The sequence below is a fragment of the Chiloscyllium plagiosum genome, unplaced genomic scaffold (assembly GCF_037043375.1).
Source record: "Chiloscyllium plagiosum isolate Xiang-an unplaced genomic scaffold, Cpla_swu_hap1 HiC_scaffold_14, whole genome shotgun sequence".
Lineage (NCBI taxonomy): Eukaryota > Metazoa > Chordata > Chondrichthyes > Orectolobiformes > Hemiscylliidae > Chiloscyllium > Chiloscyllium plagiosum.
The window spans coordinates 70,308,827-70,327,722 of NW_028270152.1; the positions used below are offsets into that span (position 1 = coordinate 70,308,827).

The 18,896-nt window shown below is 42.7% G+C and overlaps 1 protein-coding gene across 1 annotated transcript in view; it reads left to right on the top strand.

Moving 5' to 3' along the window:
• LOC122559273 (SLIT-ROBO Rho GTPase-activating protein 3) overlaps nt 1–18,896 on the top strand; it is a 156,723-nt gene that overhangs the window by 107,969 nt on the left and 29,858 nt on the right. The window contains exon 4 of the mRNA XM_087993995.1: nt 18,580–18,642. Within this exon, the coding sequence (XP_087850121.1) occupies nt 18,580–18,642 (63 nt within the window). The remainder of the gene's footprint in view (nt 1–18,579; nt 18,643–18,896) is intronic.

The window sequence follows — 18,896 nt, forward strand, 5'->3', positions numbered from 1 at the left end:
CGCTCTCTGTCCCTTGGTCAGTGTCTGCCTGTCTTTCTCTGTTTCTGCCTCCTCGCCAGGAATATCTGTAAATTGCCACATCCATCCATTAGCCATATTGAGTTGGTTCATAGTATCTATGTTCCCTGTACAATCAGAGCAAGGGTTGCTCACTTCCCATGTCCCATCCCCTGGGAATATAGCCACCACCAATTACTTGAGCACTTCCACATAATTATACATTTTCCTTACTGTTACTGCTTTGGGTTAAAGACCAACACGGTGACTTATACTCCAGTAATACAATTATATTATTTATATAGCAGAGTTGAGTGCTACAATGCATAGTTATACCCTGTAATAAATGTATTATTAATATTGGGCAAGGTTATTTCCTGTCATAAAGTGTCATTGTTTAAGTAAGTTTACTCCTTGTAATAGTTAATATTTATATACACTTTTGTACTGCAGTGCTATTCAATAAATGGGAGTTATACTACAGAATAGCGGCACGGTGGCGCAGTGGTTAGCACTGTTGCCTCACAGGGGCCAGAGACCCAGGTTCATTTTCCCGCCTCAAGCGACTCTCTGTGTGGAGTTTGCACATTCTCCCCGTGTCTTCAGGTGCTCTTGTTTCCTCCCACAATCCAAAAATGTGCAGGTCAGGTGAATTAGCCATGCTAAATTGTCCGTAGTGTTAGGTGAAAGAGTAAATGTAGGGGAATGGGTCTGGGTGGGTTGCGCTTCGGCGAGTCAGCGTGGACTTGTTGGGCCGAAGGGCCTGATTCCACGCTGTAAGTAATCTAAATCTAAAATATTGGTACAATTTAAATCGGGGAGTTTTATATTCTGTTAGTTTTACAGTGTGGTAGTGTTTGTGTTGAAATGGGGGGGTTTTAGAATTGTAGAGTCATAGAGATGTACAGCACGGACACCTATGTTTTGATTTCATTCTTTTACCGTAGAGGTATACTATAGGGAAGTTGTATGCAGCAATAGAGTTATCATTTATTGGAGTGCTTAAAATCTATAAAATGGTGGTTACTGTACAAACGGGGCTTTATACGCAGTCATGCAGCATTATTTAAATTGGGGAGTTGTAACCTGTTAATATAACTTCCATCTTACATATGCATTATACTGTTATCAAATACAATTGTTGATCACATGTTTGCATTCAAGTGGGAGAATCACACTGTGTGATCATTAATATTATTTGCATCAGCTTTCACAGTGTGACTATTTAAGTAGGGAAATTCCACTCTGTAAACCAATGTTCCATATTTAAATAGGGAAGTTATACCATGATTGATGATGTTACTTAAATAAGGAACTTCAACCCTATACAATTAGGTTATTATTCATTGAGGGGAATTGTGTTTTACCATACAATGTTATTTTTTTTAAATAGGTGGTTATACCATGCAATGGTGTTGGGTTTAAAGAAAACCTGTGATAGTATTTTGTAAATAGATGAGTTAATACCATGTAATCCAGTATTATCACTTAAGAGGAGTTGTATGCTGCGACATAGTGAAATGATTTCAATAGAGTAATTATGCCTTATGAAACAGCATGAATATTTAATTGGGAGAGTTATACTCCCTACTACAGTGTTAATGTCCCAATAAGGATGTTAATCCTGTAGCAGAATGTCCTTACTTAAAGAGGAGTTTATCCTTGTGATGCTATCAATTACTTAGGGTGTTATGCTCTAGATTGCTTTTGTTATTCTTAGGTTTAAATGTGATCCTCTACAATACAGTGTTCTTATTTAAATGGGCAAGCTATACCTTTTACTGGGAGACCTATACCCCGTAATACAATGTCTTTATTTAAAAAGGGCTATTACATCCTTCAATCTAGTATCATTTAAATTGGAGGGCTACCACATGACAGGATTGGTTGGCTCAGATGGCTCGGTGATGCCAACAGCACAAGTTCAATTCCCACACCAACTGAGGTTGCCATGAAGGAGTTTCCTTGTCAACCTCAGGTTAAACCACCATCAACCATCTCTCTCCAACGAGAGAGTAGCATCCATGGCCCTCTGGGACTATGGCGATATTATCTTTATCTTAACACGATATAGGTCCCTAATCTTTGTCTGACAGTCCAACATTGGGAGGAGCTACATGTTTCTGGCACAGACAGACAGCTAGTAGGCCTTCCCTCCAAGATTTATAGGCAACAGCCAATCAAATGGCTGCCTTTGGGGTTTGCTTCCTACCCGCAGGTACTATTGATTTGCTTTATTAAGCCATCATCACTCCTGCATTGGCCACCCCAATTTAGTTGGAAACCTCTTTGGGGCAGGGCATTAACCCAGTGTCAGCCATAGGGCACTGGAGTTTTCACATGTTATGTTAGCCTTGGGACAAGTAGCTTGTCCAATTCTAATCCTGCTGTTGACGACACCCACCAGTGATGGGATAAGATGGGAAAGATGATTCTGTGGTGGTCTCCATGATTTTACTGTCCCCCTGTTCCACCTCTCACTAAACGAATGGTGGTTTCTCTCCATGGATGCTGCCAAACCTGCTGAGGTTTTCCAGCATCCGCGGTTCTTTTGGGTTTTACCCTGAGGTCCTGTCTTGCACAGCATCTTTTATATGGCATCATGTCCAATGCCTTCTGGAAATCAAACTACAAAACTATGATCATCGAAGCTATACATTGGAATACTTTCTGCCAAATTTCTCCCTCTACACCACCACCTCCTAATTTAAAACCCATCTTTAAAAACACCTCTTTGACCAAGGATTTAATTATATCTCCAAGAACGTCATCTTTTTGTTCAAAGTTAAAAATCACACAACACTAGGTTATAGTCCAACAGGTTTATTTGGAAGCACTAGCTTTTGGAGCGCTGCTCCTTTATCAGGTGGTTGTGGAGTATAAGATCATAAGACACAGAATTTACACCAAAGTTTACTGTGTGATGTAACTGAAATTATATTTTGAAAAAGACCTGGATTGTTTGTTAAGCCTCTCCTCTTTTAGAATGACCATGTTGGTTTCAGTTCTTTCATATGTAAATCTCAGACATTTTTTTTAAAGTTACATTCTCAAGTGAGCTTTAACAATAGGTGCCATCTTGTCTCAGATAATGCATTGAAGATGTGAGGTGCCCTGTATGAGCCTTCTACTCCACAACCACCTGGTGAAGGAGCAGTGTTCCGAAAGCTAGTACTTCCAAATAAACCTAATGGACTATAACCTGGTGTTGTGTGACTTTTAACTCCATTACTTATTATTTTGTAATCATTGTATAAGAGCTAGTATTGGATAAAAATTTCAGTCTCCCTAGGATGATCGCAGAAATAAAGCCATAAGAACATAAGAACTAGGAGCAGGAGTAGGACATCTAGCCCTTCAAGCTTGCCCTGCTATTCAATAAGATCATAGCTGATATTTGCCTGGATTCAGCTCTACTTAACAGCCTGCTCACCTCAACTCACCAGCACCCTATACAGCTACAGCATAACCTCCCTGTTTTTAAACTCTCTCTCTCTAGCAATGAAAGACAATATTCCATTTGCCTTCTTAATTACTTGCTGCACCTGCAAACCAACTTCTTTGTGATTCATGTACAGGGACACCCAGGTCCCTCTGCACAGCAGCATGCTGCAATTACTTGACCAACCAGTTTGATCTGCTTTGCTCTCCTCCCTAAGGACCAACTGACCACAGATTTGGCTCATTCAGCGCAATAGAAGTTGACAAAAAAAATAGCTACTTGTTCGTCTTCAACTATGCAAACTTTCAAAATCGCCCCTTTCACATTCTCTAAGCAAGCAGAGTTGCTTGAAAATAATGTTCTTGGAGGAAATGAATGATCTTAAGTCTTATATTAGAGACACTTAATTATTCAGTCATTGCATTATCCTGCTGCTCCCTTGTCTGCCCTATGTATACCACACACCATGTAATAGGCTGTGCTATCTCTCGCTGTACCAGTACCACACTGACCTTGTCTTTATTGTCTCCTGATTGGAGGACAAGACATTTGAGCTTATGTCACGATATTTTAAAGCAGAAATGGATGGCACTGTGCCACTCTGCTTGACTCTTTTAATGGGTTATATATACTGGCACCACAACTTCCTCATAAACAGCAGTCAGAGAATAGATATGCAAGAAGACTCTGTGGATAAGGTAAATATCAGTATGTAAATTCAATAGTCTACATCAGTAATAAAAATATGTGACTGAGGGGAAATTATTTTATGTGACCTGTAGATAATTAGAGAATCATGTTCAATAAAAGATCAGGTTTACTAGCAGCTTCACCTTCCACAGTCTGTATTGATCCTATCATTGGCTTACCCAAACTACAATTCCACCTACAACCCCAATAATAGACTGTCAGGGATTAATAAAAACTAGCAACAGTAAACTCACTGACTGAAAGGACAGTTGGGGAAATAGTCTCAAAATAGAACTGAATGGTGATTTCTTTTTAAAAATAGGATGTAGAAAATAGCTGGAGTGAAGAGAAATAGTGGAAAAAGAAACATTAGTCTTCATCAAAGTGCTTTGAGCATGTGTCCAGGCCCAAGCCTGCTGAACTGGCATTGTACATTTACAAAGTATAGATCCATCCTGGAACTAACATAAATGTCGGTGAATTGTTAATGAAGGCACCGAAAAGAAACTGATTAAGTTGGGACCACATTATTGCGTAATGTTGGCAGACTGAATCAAACTTTGTGCAGTTGAGAGAGGATTTGACATTATCACAAGCTGTGGAGTTAACCTGACAGGTGGAAGTGAGCATAAAAATGCAGACTTTGTGGCGAAAAATGATTAAAAGGGACCTAAGGGGCATAATTTTTCTCTCAGATCTACAACTCATCTACAAAAGGGAGATTTACCCAGTGGTGTCGCCAGATCTGAGCCTGTCCAAGCTAGAAAATTTGTCACTAAGTTGGATTTGAATTAGTGGCTTTTGATAAATACTTATAAGTAAAAAATCCAAATTGACAGGGTGAATTCTGCTCAAGCGTAGTCTTTTTTGATTGGCTTTGCAATTGTGGGTTCTGTAGAACTCCGCATAGTAACAACCTCTTGATTGGCTACAGTCTTGTAGATACAGAAACATTCAGTTTGCGATGAGTAAGGATTCATAACTTGCTTTCTCCCCCGCCTGCCGGCCTCCCCCAACCCCCTCTCTGCAAATAAGTAGAAGAAAATCTCTGGTAGTTTGCTACTTTTCTTCACCTTTCTTCTGAAAGCTTCTCTCACTGCAAATCCCCATTCAAAGGAGAAGAAGGAAAGTCACATTCAGAGGCCCTGAAAGGGTGAATTCTCAACCAGTGAATGAAAGACTGAGAATCAGTGCACCCACAACCTCTTGTCATTAGCACAGGGTCAGAAGGAACTGAAGGAAAATAATTGATCAAAGTCAATGGTCTAAACTCGTGTTGTTGAACTGTTTCCCAGATTTAGATTATTTTCACTTGTCCAACCATAATATTTGGCTTGTTTGCCTTGGTCTTATAAGTGAATAGGATTTTGTTTTTAAAAGGGTAAAGTTTTGAGTTAGAGTTACGATTAGCAAGTCAACTTTTTGTCATTGGTGAAAAACAATTTGATTCTAATAATTAGTTTTTTTTTCCTGTTTTAATGGAATGAAACAAGCTGGTGTGCATATTCTTTCAGCCTGAATTAGACAGCGAGCTACAGAGAGACTTCACAGTTCACTTTCATGTTCCTTGCTTGCATGAATATTGTCTTCTCCCTTTCTATCAGTTCCTGGGTAATCCTTTGCTGGACTTTTAGCTACTCTCAGTCCTCAGGCTTGCCACTTTTTTTTCTGGCAACCTGAGAAATCACTTTAATTTCCTGTGTTAGCAATGGTTGGTTTTCCTTTCCTGCTGTATTTTTGTGTCCTAGACAAATGTATATTGTTGTTTCATAATTTCTTAAAGATTTATTATAGCCAACTTGCCCCTCATCTTTGGTTCAGATTTAAGACCCTAGTTTCAAAATGAAATGTAATTGCTTTAAAACTTGATATAAAGCTACCATATTAAGGTAACTATTTCCTAGTTATTACTTTTTACAGAAAAGTTATTAATAAGATCTTTCTCATTACATAATAGAAAATCTAAGACAACCTCTTGCATTGTTTCTGCAACATATTGCTCCAGGAATTCATCCTCAGCATTGGATTTAACCAGTGTGTGTATATAGTACTCCCATGAATGGTTACTGTCCATTATTGTTTATTAGTTCCACTCAAATTCTACATCTTGATTCTTTGCTTTAAGATCCTCTCACTGATGTGTTAATCATGTTATTCATTTAATAATACTACAATACCGCCTCTTCCTTGAAGCCTATCCTCCTTAATTGATGAGTAGTCGCTGAGTATTCCGTTCTCAGTCCTGATCACTCTGCAAGAGGCCGTCTACATGTGGAACCACAGGAGATGGGTGTGATTTACAAAGATGTTGCCAGGACTGGATGGTTTGAGTTTTATGGAAAGGTTAAATAGGCTGGTATGTTTTTCACAGGAGTGTTGGAGGCTGAGGGGTGAACTTAGAGGTATATAAAATCATGAGGGGCATAGGTAAGGTGAATAGCCAAGGTCTTTTCCCCAGGATAGGGGAGTCCAAAACTGGAGGCCATAGGTTTAAGGTAAGTGGGGAAAAATTTAAAAGGGAATTGAGGAGCAATCTTTTACACAGAAGGTGGTGTGTGTAGAATGAGAAGTGGTAGAGGTGAGTACAATTACAATGTTTAAAAGATATTTAGGCAGGTATAGTTCTCGAGGGATATGGGCCACACACAGGCAAATGATCATTCTGCAATTACATGCGTTTCAACAGCGTGAATTGGTTATAATGCAATTGATGAATTGTGGATTATGTGAACTTTATATTGAACAGATATAGCAATTTTCTATTAGTGCTCTTCTACAGTGTGATTTTCTATAGCGGTTTTCCATAGTGCAAAGTTGCAGAGGAACACAGCTGCTGCGCTATAGCAGAAAAACTTGTACCTACCCTGGGAAAAAGACTTTGATGATTCACCCTATCCAGTCCCCTCATGATTTTAAACTCCTGTAAAGTCACCCCCTAACCTCCGATGTTCTAGAGAAAACAGCCCCAGCCTTTCAACCTCTCCCTATAGCTCAAACCTCCAACCCTCGCAACATGCTTATAAATCTTTACTGCACTGTTCAAATTTAACAACACTTTTCATATAGCAGGGAGACAGGACTGAATGTAGCATTCCAAAAGTGCCTTAATCAATGTCCTGTACAGCAGCCACATGACCTCCCAACTCCAATACTCAAGGCAAATGTACCAAACACCTTCGATTTTGAGCTTCTATTCTTTTAAACCCTTTTCTAACTCGCTAACTTCAAGTTTCAGTACCTTAACCTTCTTCCCAGCTAAATTATTGCCATTGGTATGGACCACAAATTCTGGCTGTATTGTCGTCCTTCAGGAGAATGCCCTGCAGCCGCTCAGTGACATCCTTACATTGGGCACCAGGGAGGCAGCCTACCATCCTAGTGTCACCTCAGCAGCTGTAGAAACAATTTCACACTAATTGTTAGGTGACAAATGGCACCCATTATTTAGATATTTTGACAATCTGCTGTAATGTCCCAACAAAAACCACTTTTGAGTCCTCACACACAAAATGGTTACAGGTGGTGTTGTGCAGTGATGCTAAAGCGCAAAACATGGCATGAGCTTTCAAAAAAGGAAAAGTTAAATAAATTGCAGACAAACTTAACAAAGAAAGAGTTGGCATTTATGCATCCTTTTCTCAAGACCTTGAGCCATTCAAGAGCTTGACCACTCAAAGCATTTCTGAAGTGTGGTTACTGCCGGTAGTGTAGGCAATTGTAGGGAGCTTGCTCTGCACATTGTCTAGCCATTTGAGATGGCTACCAATCTGTTCTGGTTGTGATGGCAGCTAGATAATGTGTCATTCAGAAGACAGTACTTCTGACAGAACATCATTGGAACATCAGCCTCGATCATGTCCTCAGATCTCTGGAGTGGGAATCAAACCCATAGCTCCTGAATCTGAGCCAAGGGTGCTACATACTGAGCCAATGTTGAGACCATACCTGTGTGAGAGAGAGGAGTAGGATGCTGTGGTAATTCTTTGTGTTTCGAGCTGATGTTGTCTGTTGCTATTGATGAGTCATGGGGTTACAGCATGAGTCCATTCAGCCCATCATGCCTATGCCAGCTTACTACAACAGCAATCCACTTAGTCCCACCCTCCCACCTTTCCCCTCTATCTCTGTAAATCATTGCTATTCAGATAATTATCCAGTGCTGCCTTGATAGCCACCATTAAATCTGCCTCCACTGTACTTGCTGTAGTGGGATAAGTCTCTGTAGTCAGCACTGTCACTCCTCCACCCCTCCTTCCTTTGCAGAACACCTTGTATCCAAGAATATTTAGTATCCAGTTCTCCCCTTTCTTGAGCTGGGTCCCCATTATCATTACAGCATCATATTTCCATGTCACTATCTGCATTTGCAGTTCACCATTTCTATTTTGCACACTCCATGCAATCGCACAATGCACAGTTCTCCTAGATTAGATCTCCCGCTGTGACACCATCTAATACCTTTTTCAATTTCTCGCTCCATTGCGCTCTCTCTCCCTCCCAATTCTCAGCTCTCTTCAGTGTATCCCTCCCAATATTATGCCCTGGAAACCGACGCTCCGTGGCAAGTTAGTTCAAACCCTCCACAAATGCACAGACAAATTGCCCGGCCAGGAAATTGATCCAGGCACAACCTGCCCAATCTACACAAGTCAGGCCTTAACCAGAACTTGTCGCAATGAGCTAGGAATCTCGAACCTCCCTCTCCTGTTACTATCTCTTCAGCCACACATTCATCTGCGCTACACTCTCATTTCTGAACTCACTTGGGTTTTGGGTGTAATCCAGAGATTATCATACAAACTCCTGAAACCTTGAATGCAGAACCATGTCCCTCTTTTTTTCTGATAGTGTGGATACTTCTGTGGCCCACAACCACTGATATACCCCTCCACCCACTTCTTCAGAGTGCTCTGTGGCCGCTCAATGACAAGGGAGAGACAACACACTGTCCCAAGTTCACACCCCTGGCTACAGAAACATATCTTCCCATTTAACCACCAAATCTCCTATTGCTTTCCTATTACTCCACATCCCCTCTGGAGAGCTGAGCCGCCCACGGTCCCACAGACTTGGCTGTGGCTGTACTCCCCAGAAAGCGCCAACCTCCTCTGACTGAGCCGGTCACCCATTCCCTCTTTCCCCCTGCTGAGTGGCCACACCTGTCAAAATACTACTTGCAAAGCTTGGAATGAGCTGAGAAACCCAAGCGACTCCACTTGACGCTGCGGAGATTGCAGCGACCAGCCTGGGAAGCGGTCTGGCCCATCACTGGAGGAGCCTGCTTAACGGAGTGGCTGAGAGCCTTCACTCCGAGTGACGGGAGTGGCCGATCCCAATTGTGACATCGTTTCACAGCCCACTTGTCCAAAAGAATTACTGATCGATGACCTGGAACTGTGCAAGATCACTGCCCTGTTTTTGTTCAGCCAATTCCAATAGTCTCTTGCTCTGGAGATGAACAAACCTGGTACAGGCAAGTAATGAAAACCTGCTCATTTCTGCTCGTTGTGTCTCAATTTCATAGCAGGACCACTGTGCAGGGTGGAGGGGCAGTTAGGCACAATCTGTATTTGATGAATGGATCCAGTAATTAACTTTTGTAAATTACTTTTGTGACTGCATTAGATTCTGCTCCGATTTCCATTCTTTATCCATTAGAGTGAATAAAAACTGTGTGTGGTGTTCCGTGAACATCAGACAGTGTCCCAAGGTGGTAATTCAGGGCAAATTTCACTTCGCTACATATCTGTGTCTGAGCACGTGTGTTTTTGTCTGTTTGTACCTTACAGATCATTCTTAACATCAAGGAATAAAGGCTGTGGCTCAATGGCTGATAGGCTACCCTATATATGGATATTAGTGTGCATTTTGACATATATTTTTGCACATTTGAGTGTTTGTGTTCTTGGTGCAGCACAGTGGGAAGGCCCATCCTGAGTGTGCTGGCTTTCAGAAAAGGCTATTGAATTAGCCCCACACTCCTCTTCCGCCACTGCCTTATCAATTATTTTCCTTTTGATTACTGATCCAATTTCCTTTTGCAAGTTACGACTGAATCTGTTTGCACCACCCTGTCAGGCAATGCGATCCTCGTTTGCTGAATAATTTTCCTCATCCAGCACCTCTCTGGTATTGTCGCTTTATATTCACGGCTCCTCTTCCACTGAACAGCATTCCAACCTTGTTTACTCTGATCAAAACTAAAACAATGGAGCACCGTACTCCATTGGAGACGTGTGTGTGTGTGTGTGTGTGTGTGTGTGTGTGTGTGTAGACAGACAGACAGACAAAAAGAAAGTGATTTGGCCAAGGTCCAGCTGTCAGTGCTCTGAATGGTTGAAAATATTGCTTACGCTCATTGCAAGTTCTACCGGTGGGAATTGTCATTAGGTTGAGGTCCCCTTCTGTCCTGTTGAAGGGTTGGTGAGGACATTTGCAGGAAAAATAGACAGCAGCAGCCAGCATCAAGATTGGCTACAAACAAGACAGTGACAACATTTGTGGCTCAGTCTGGAGAGTACTGTTTGTTCCTTCAATGTGTCCCCCCCCCCCCCACTGGAGCGAATCAAAGCTCTGTAAAATCCAATCAAGGAGCTGCCTTTCCAGATGGACGCGTGTTGAGGGCTTGCTGTCTGAAGGCAGGCCCACTGAGAACTCTTAAAGGACTCAGCAGAGAGGAGACTAGTTCAGCATCATCCGACAGCTTGCTTCAAATCATTGCTTGAAGGCACAAACAGTAACGAAGCTTATTCTATCGGAGTTTTATGGTGATTTCCCAGCCCTGGACGGTTGTTTGGTGGGGGGGGGGGGGGGGTCGTGAAGGGATGCTCATTACCATTCCTCACTCTACTTGGGTTGATAATGTGTACCCTGAGGTTACTAATGGTCCTGGCACCTGGTCAGAACAATGTTACTGTTGTGATTTAGCTTGTGTTTCAAAGGCAGCCCATCATGAACTGCTCAGGTCAGAGTAGGATGTTTACAAGCACTATTGACATTTTGAAATGATAATAATAAAGGGGGTTTGGATGGAATGCTGAGCTAGGGAATAACGTCACTGAAATCTGGTTTCAGGTTTCAAAATGTTACCCAAAAAGTAATCTCTTGACAGCACCTGTCATACATTTGTTTGTTTCCCTTAGGCTAGGGTCCAAACTGGAAACCCCGCTCTGAGGCCACAGGACAATATGGAAGGAGATAAAAATGTCCCATCAGTGCAACAACAATAGTGCATTTGTATAGCACTAATGTTTCATGTGCCTTCTGGAAATCGAAATGCTTGTCCCCCTTTAACCACAGCGCATTACTATTGCAAAAAACCCTGATTAGTTCTCTTTCATAACATTATATTGGCTCTGTGAGATGATCCTGAATTTTTCTAAGTGCCAACACTTCCCTATGGTGTTTGTTAATCTCACTGTCCGCTTATGCTTTCTGTCTCCCTCCATTTTGAAAGAGTTCCATTCACTATTTTCCATTCTAATAGAACCTTCCTGAATGAAGGCAGTTTTGGAGAATAAAAGCCAATGCATCAGCTTCTTTTAAGTCTCTAGAATAAAAGAGATTCCTGAAGATTCCTGAAGAAGGGCTTATGCCCGAAACGTCGATTCTCCTGTTCCCTGGATCCTGCCTGACCTGCTGTGCTTTTCCAGCAACACATTTTCAGCTCTGTCCCTATCCTGGGTGTGGTTGATGGGGACAGTGCCAAGGGAGCTTGACTCTGCGTCAAACCCCACACTGTTTCTCTCCTGGGAGTGATTAATGGGAAATTGTAGAGAAAGCTTTATTCTGTATCTAACCCCATGCTATACATATCCTGGGAGTGTTTGATGGGGACAGTATAGAGAGAGCTTTACCTATATCTAACCCCATGCCTGTGCTGGGAGTGCTTGATGGGAACAGTCAAGGGGGAGCTTTAATTACAGTTTACTCTCGTTTAAAAGAGTAGATGGACCATCACTCTATATCTAACAGTGGGTGGGAGCTGAGCTGGAGTCTGACGTTCCCAGTGACACTGCCGGTTAAATCCCCTGACCCTGACTTTCCTCACCTTGTCAAGCGCAAATTTCGCACCCGAAACAAGAGATTCTGGAATGTTGTCAAAACGTGTAGCCATCCTCCACGTGGCTAATATTCCCATTCACTACAAGGTGACACTGTGGCTGCAAGCTGTTGTTTGACAGGAAATTGCAGCGCTGACCTTCCTTCACAACCGAATCGTTTGTGATTAAAAGTCCGATTCTGCCCATATTCCGTCTCTGGGTTTGTGTAGTTATCTGTCTGAATTGGCGCCTGCGAGATTCAATTTGCTTGCAAAATAATACTCTGGAATTGAATTACCCCTTGTTGAGCATGGTTAAGGCAAAGAGTAATCTAATCACTTCTGGGAGTAAAGTATTTTATAGATACAGCAACTCTACATTCAACCTTTGCCATCTTCCTATGCAGTTGTTTAATGACAGATTGAGAGGAGAATGAGGGGTGATTTGAAGCAGGTCAGAGTGATGTAATGCTGAGCTACATGATGTTGTTCAGTCTGTTAACACTATCTAAGTATGCACGTGTGGAATGAACATCGAGCTCAGCAGAGACAGATCAGACAGACTACATCGGGGCTGGGGTCGTGGGGGTTCATACGAGGGGGCAATTGGCAGCATCCCCACGAGTTGGAGATTACAGTCAGAGTCAGAAAATCTGACCTTGATTCCTTTTAGTCAGCTTCAAACATACCGGTCAGGTTACTATCGGAGACTTCAGCTGGCGGAAGTAATTCAAATAACACTGAGAGGGGTTTCTGGCTCTGACCTGACACCGCATAATTTGGTAAGAACTTCATAAATTTCTAGCACAAGGTGTGCCAAATGTGATTGTGTCTGTCTGCCTGTGTGAGCCTGTGGCTGTGTGCGTCTCTGTATGAGCCTGTGACTGTTTCCTGTCTGTGTGTCTCTGTGAGAGCCGGTCACTGTATTTCCTGCCTGTGTGTGTCTCTGTGAGAGCCTGTGATTGTGTTCTGTGTCTGTGAGTGTCTCTGTGTGAGCCTGTGACTGTGTTCTGTGTCTGTGAGTGTCTCTGTGTGAGCCTGTGACTGTGTTCTGTGTGTGTGTGTCTCTGTGTGAGCCGGTCACTCTGTTTCCTGTCTGTGTGTCTCTGTGTGAGCCAGTCACTCTGTTCTGTGTCTGTGTGTGTCTCTGTGTGAGCCTGTGACTCGTGTGTGTGTCTGTGTGAGCCTGTGACTGTGTTTCCTGTCTGTGTGAGCCTGTGACTGTGTTTCCTGTCTGTGAGAGCCTGTGACTGTGTTTCCTGTCTGTGAGAGCCTGTGACTGTGTTTCCTGTCTGTGTGAGCCTGTGACTGTGTTTCCTGTCTGTGTGAGCCTGTGACTGTGTTTCCTGTCTGTGCGTGTCTCTGTGTGAGCCTGTGACTGTGTTCTGTGTGTGTGTGTGTGTGTGCGCGCGCCCCTCTGTGTGAGCCCGTCACTGTGTTCTGTGTCTGTGTGAGCCCGTCACTGTGTTCTGTGTCTGTGAGAGTCTGTGTGTGTGTGTGTGTGTGTGCCTGTTTGCAATTATATGTAATTTCTGGGAGAGTATGTTTGGGGATGCAGAGGAAATGTCTGGTAGCTGTTAAAAAGAGCAACTCCTTACATTTATGTAGCATCTTTCATGTCCTCTTTGTATCCCAGTGGTAACCTGTGCAAAATATTAGAGCTGGGGGAAGAGGAGCAGAAGTGGCTTTCCCTACGTTTCAAGAAGGTTATGTCTGATCTGTCTGCCTCAGCTTGACTTTCCTGAAATGAAAGCAGAAATTGCTGGCGACACTCAACAGGTCTAGCAGCATCAGTGGAGGGAGAATCAGAGTTAACGTTTTGAGTCCAATGACCTTTTGCTTTCCTGCTTGTCAACCATAACCTTTGATTCTCCTCCTGTTAGTCCATCACCACCATGAGTAGATTCAGCGTCTCTACACCGTCCGGTCTCTTGGGTGGGGGGGTGTTGGAGGGGATGAACCGCCAAAAGGTTAATCTCCCTCTGAGAGAAGAAATTTCTCTTCTCCATCTCAAATGAAGGGACCCTTTGTTTTGAAACCTCTGCCCCTCGTTCTCGATTCTCTGGCGAGGGGAATCGCCCTCTCTGTGTCCATGCTGTCAAACCCACCGAGAATCTCAGTCCGTCCACCTCTTGTTCTTCTAAACTCCAGTAAGTACAGGCCCAGCCTGCTTGCCCTTTCTTTGTTAGTCAGCTCCTCCTCCAGACCGAGCCGAGTGAAGCTTCTCTGAACTGGCTCTGACGCACGTGCCTTGGAGTGAAGGCTTGTCCCTGGCTGTTTGAGGAATGAGTTCAGGGCTGAGTTTGACTTTCCTCATTTCCAAGTAACACGAGCTTAGCCTGAGCACGTGAGAGACGAGCTTGTGACTGCTGAGTGCCAGGAGAGAGCTGGGTGCCAGTACCACACGTGCCCCTGTTGGCAAAGTGGATACTGACTTCCTCCCTGGCACGCCTCAATGCCCGCAGCATCTGTACCACTGTGGTAGCAGATGTACTGTTTCTCTTCCACTTTTTAAATCATGGGATCGTGTATTGGAATAATTATTCACTTAAAGACTCCTCCGTTCCATTTCTGCCACAACTGAGAATATATTTAACCTCTGGTGGTTTGCAGTAATCAAGCACATAAATGGAGTGGTGTGTGTCAGACTGACTGACTGACTGCACAGGAAACATCAGTCAGTATTTTCCAGAGGCTAGGAATTTGGAGTGAGTAACCCATGACCTAACTCCCCAGAGCCTATCCACAAGGCAGGTGAGTGAGATAATTCCCATTTTCCTGGATGGGTGCAGTTCCAATAACACTCAAGAACCTCAAAATCGTCCAGGATACTTTGGCAGCCCAACCACCACCTGCAATGTTCCCTCACTCCCGTGGCCGTAGAATTCACTGTGTAACTCACCGGGGCTGTTCCAGCAACATTTCCCAAGAAAGTGGGCAATGGGAATACCTCCATCATTGAGTTCCTATCCTGGCTCGGAAATACATCACCACTGCTTTATTGACACTGGCTGAGAGTGCTCCCTAACAGCACCATTGGAGCAGGTCACCAATCACAATGGTTCAGGAATGTGGCTTGCCACCAACTTCGCAATGGGGAGGGGGGGCTTCAGGAGCTGGATAGAGGCATCAATGGGTACCTTTACTAATCCCAAAGAAGTCATTTTCAAGGGGATGTCACAAAGCTGTCCTTAATCTTGTCTCCATTCACACTTCCTCCAAGCCCCTGGCCAGCTGAGTTTGATGGTTTCCTGCCAATGAACTCCATGAAGAAAGTGGCATTTATCCGGAGAATTTTTCCATCCATTTCAAAGGAGCCCAGTTGGGTTTTTGGAGTTGGTCACTGCTTTCCAATCCAAGAGCAGCTATTGAGGATTGTAGCAAAGGGACCTGGGAAGTGAAGTTAGCCTGCGCCTTTTAAAAATTAATTCACGGGATTTGGGTGATGCTGGCCTAACCAGCATTTATTGCTCATTCCAGAGGGTAGTTATAAGTTGATAACACTGCTGTGCGTCTGGAGTCACATAGATACCAGATGAGGTAAAGACTTCAGATTTCCTTTCCTAAAAGGCATTAGTGAAACAGGTGGGATTTTTTTTTCTTGATGACAATTGATTATAGTTACTTGGTCATCAATTGGTGAGATCGTTATTGATTTCAGATTTGACCATGAGTTGTGGTGGGATTTGAAATCATGTTACCAGAATATTAGGGTGGGCTTCTGCATTACCAGGTCGAGTGACGTTACCACTGTACACTGCCGTTTCTCCAAATTTCACACAGGGTAATGGAAACCCAGAATTCTCTCCTCCAAAATGTTAGAACAGTTTTGAGACTGAGTGTGATAGATTTAGGTAAGAGCATCTAAAGATGTGGGCAATTCAAACAGAAACAGAAATTGCTGGAGAAACTCAGCAGGTCAGGCAGCATTTGTGGAGATAAAGCAGAGTTAATGCCTCGAGTCAGTCGACTATTCATTAGAACTAGATTGAGTACACAGGTCAGTCATGTTCCCACTGAGCAATAGAACACATTTGATGGGCTGAATGGCCTGCTCCTGAAATAAGGCTCCTAGGCTTCTTGCTGTTCCAACATTCACTAGGCCAGCACCATTCTAGATTTGGAGACTCAACGTTATCTCCCCTCTATTGATTGCATTTTTCATGAGATCCCATCTCCCATGATCAGCAATGTTTAGTAATGCCAGCAAAAACTATGCTGAAGGATGGCATGCATAACATAAAGCTCTAGCCTTCTTTCCCATTCATTCCAGAATTTGGTACCAGGATCCCTGATTTTATTGATCCACATGAACGATTTAGACTTTAGTACACGGAACATACTCTTTGTGTCATCTGCAAACTTTGAAATTATGCTAAATTATGAGGACAGAGACAGTTCAATGGAATGGGTGGATGCATGGCAGAAGAAATTTAAGGCAGAAGAGTTCTTGTTTACTCATTTGAGAGATGTGGGCATTGCTGGCTGGCCAGCATTTATTGCCCATCCCTAGTTGCCCTTGAGAAAGTGTTGAGCTGCCATCTTGGACCACTGCTGTCCACTTGCTATGGGTTGACCCACAATGCCATTAGGGAGGGAATTCCAGGACTTGACCCAGCCACAGTGAAGAAATGGCAGTATATTTCCAAGTCACGATGATGAGTGGCTTGGAGGGGAATTTGCAGGTGGTGATAGTCCCATATAACTGCTGTCTTTGTCCTTCTAGGTGAAAGTGGTTGTGGGTTTGGAAGGTGTACTGTCTTTGGTGAATTTCCACAATGCATCTTATAGATAGTACACACTGCTGCTACTGAGCATCGGTGGTGGAGGGAGTGGATGCTTGTGGATGTAGTGCCAATCCAGTGGGCTGCTTTGTCCTGGATGGGTCAAGCTTCTTGAATGTCACTGGGGCTACACTCATCCAGGGAAGTGGGGAGTATTCCATAGCACTCCTGACTTGTGCATTGGACAGATTTTGGGGAGTCAGGAGGTGAGTTACTCACCACTGTGTTTATGTGTAGAGTCCAGTTGAGTTTCTGGTCAATGATGACCCCAGGATGTTGATACAGGATGATTTAGTGATGGTAACACCATTGATTGTCAAACAGCAGTGATTAGATCGCCTCTGATTAGAGATGGTCATAGCCTAATGTGAAATGATTCACCGTGGTGGGGAAAAATTAGGACAGGAAATCATAAACATACAATTTTAAAAGGCAGTTTAGGAGCAGAGGGTCCTGGTGTTATGTTTGCACCAATTGTAAAAGATAGCAGAACCAATTTAAAAAAGTGATTAATAAGACAAACTGGACTGTGACAATCTGGACCACTCTTGCAGAGAACCAACAGGGACATGTTGTAAAATGTGCAATTTATATATATTTTAATATCATTTATTATTTGGGTTTTTGAATTTTTGATCAAGTGGCATATGGGTTTCACATGTATCTAAATGGATTTAATTAAATTGTAACTATTTCTATAGACGTAGTGATTTAAAACATTAGTATTACAGAGAAATTTCCTGGTGAATAATGGGGATTAGTTTCCACTGGGTCTGTTTACAAGTGAACAAACAAAATCATATAATGCATTAGGCTTTCAGTAGAAGATTCTATAAACACCAACAACTTATTTATTTTTTTAAAAAAAATTGAGTTTCAGTTTGGTGCAATTTTTCAGAAGTCTTTATTAAAGTTGGATTATGAAAACAGTTGCTCCGAGGAAACAAAGGTAGTTTAGGCCTGTTTTGAACGAGGTTACCTCAGAGTAAGGCATTTGATTTAAAAGCTCCAGACCAGAAGTGTTTGGTTAATATCATTTGAAGCTGGTTTATTTGAAGCTCAGGAAGTCTACATTCAGTTGTTTGGAAAGTTTTAAGTTTGTGCTGTTCATAAATAGTTTAGTTTATTCTATTTTATCTTAATTTCCTTTGCATAATAAACTTCTGTTTTGTTGTTAAACTGGAATCTACAGTGTTACGTGCTTGTGTTTCAGTAAAAAAAATCTTGTTTATTTAAAAAAAACTATCAAGTTTGGTCTTGGTCTGGGATCTGAGCTGTTCAGCCATAGCTGGAATCATAACTGGTATGATGGGCCAAATAGCCTCATTCTATGCTGTAATCCTCACATGATTCTTGTACAAATCATTTGGTAAATTCTGAGCTACCACTGTGTCTGAGGTCTCTAGATCCAAGGATTCTGGGTTCCCTCTGTTTTCGGTCTCTATTTTTCGAATTTCTTGGTGTTCCTTTTGTTACTGTTACAGGAGTGACTGAGAATTGTTGTAAGTTTTTGTTTGGCTGGGCTGTAATAGATTGTCATCGGTTAGTGCATTCTCTCAGGATTATGCAACGTGAGACGATCATTCAGCAGCAGAGCATCTTAATCCTGTATATTTCTGTTACAGAGTAAAGAAATTGGCCAACAGATGCATGAGGAGCTGCTAAAGGTCACCAATGAGCTGTACACTGTGAGTATTAGTCGTTAGGCCTGCAAGCGTGCATGCGGTGCATCATATTGAGTTCATTCTGCATCAGTTCTTTCCTTTCTGGCTGATTTCTGGTCAGTGTTTGGCATTTCTTCAAATGACAATCATCATGACTCAATTCATGCACAAAGCATCTGAACCAATCCCAGGACAGGGATAGCCGCAGGCTTATATGTAGAGCAAAGCATCCTCTCCACTGTCTCTAGCAAACACTGCCAGGACAGATATAGCATGGG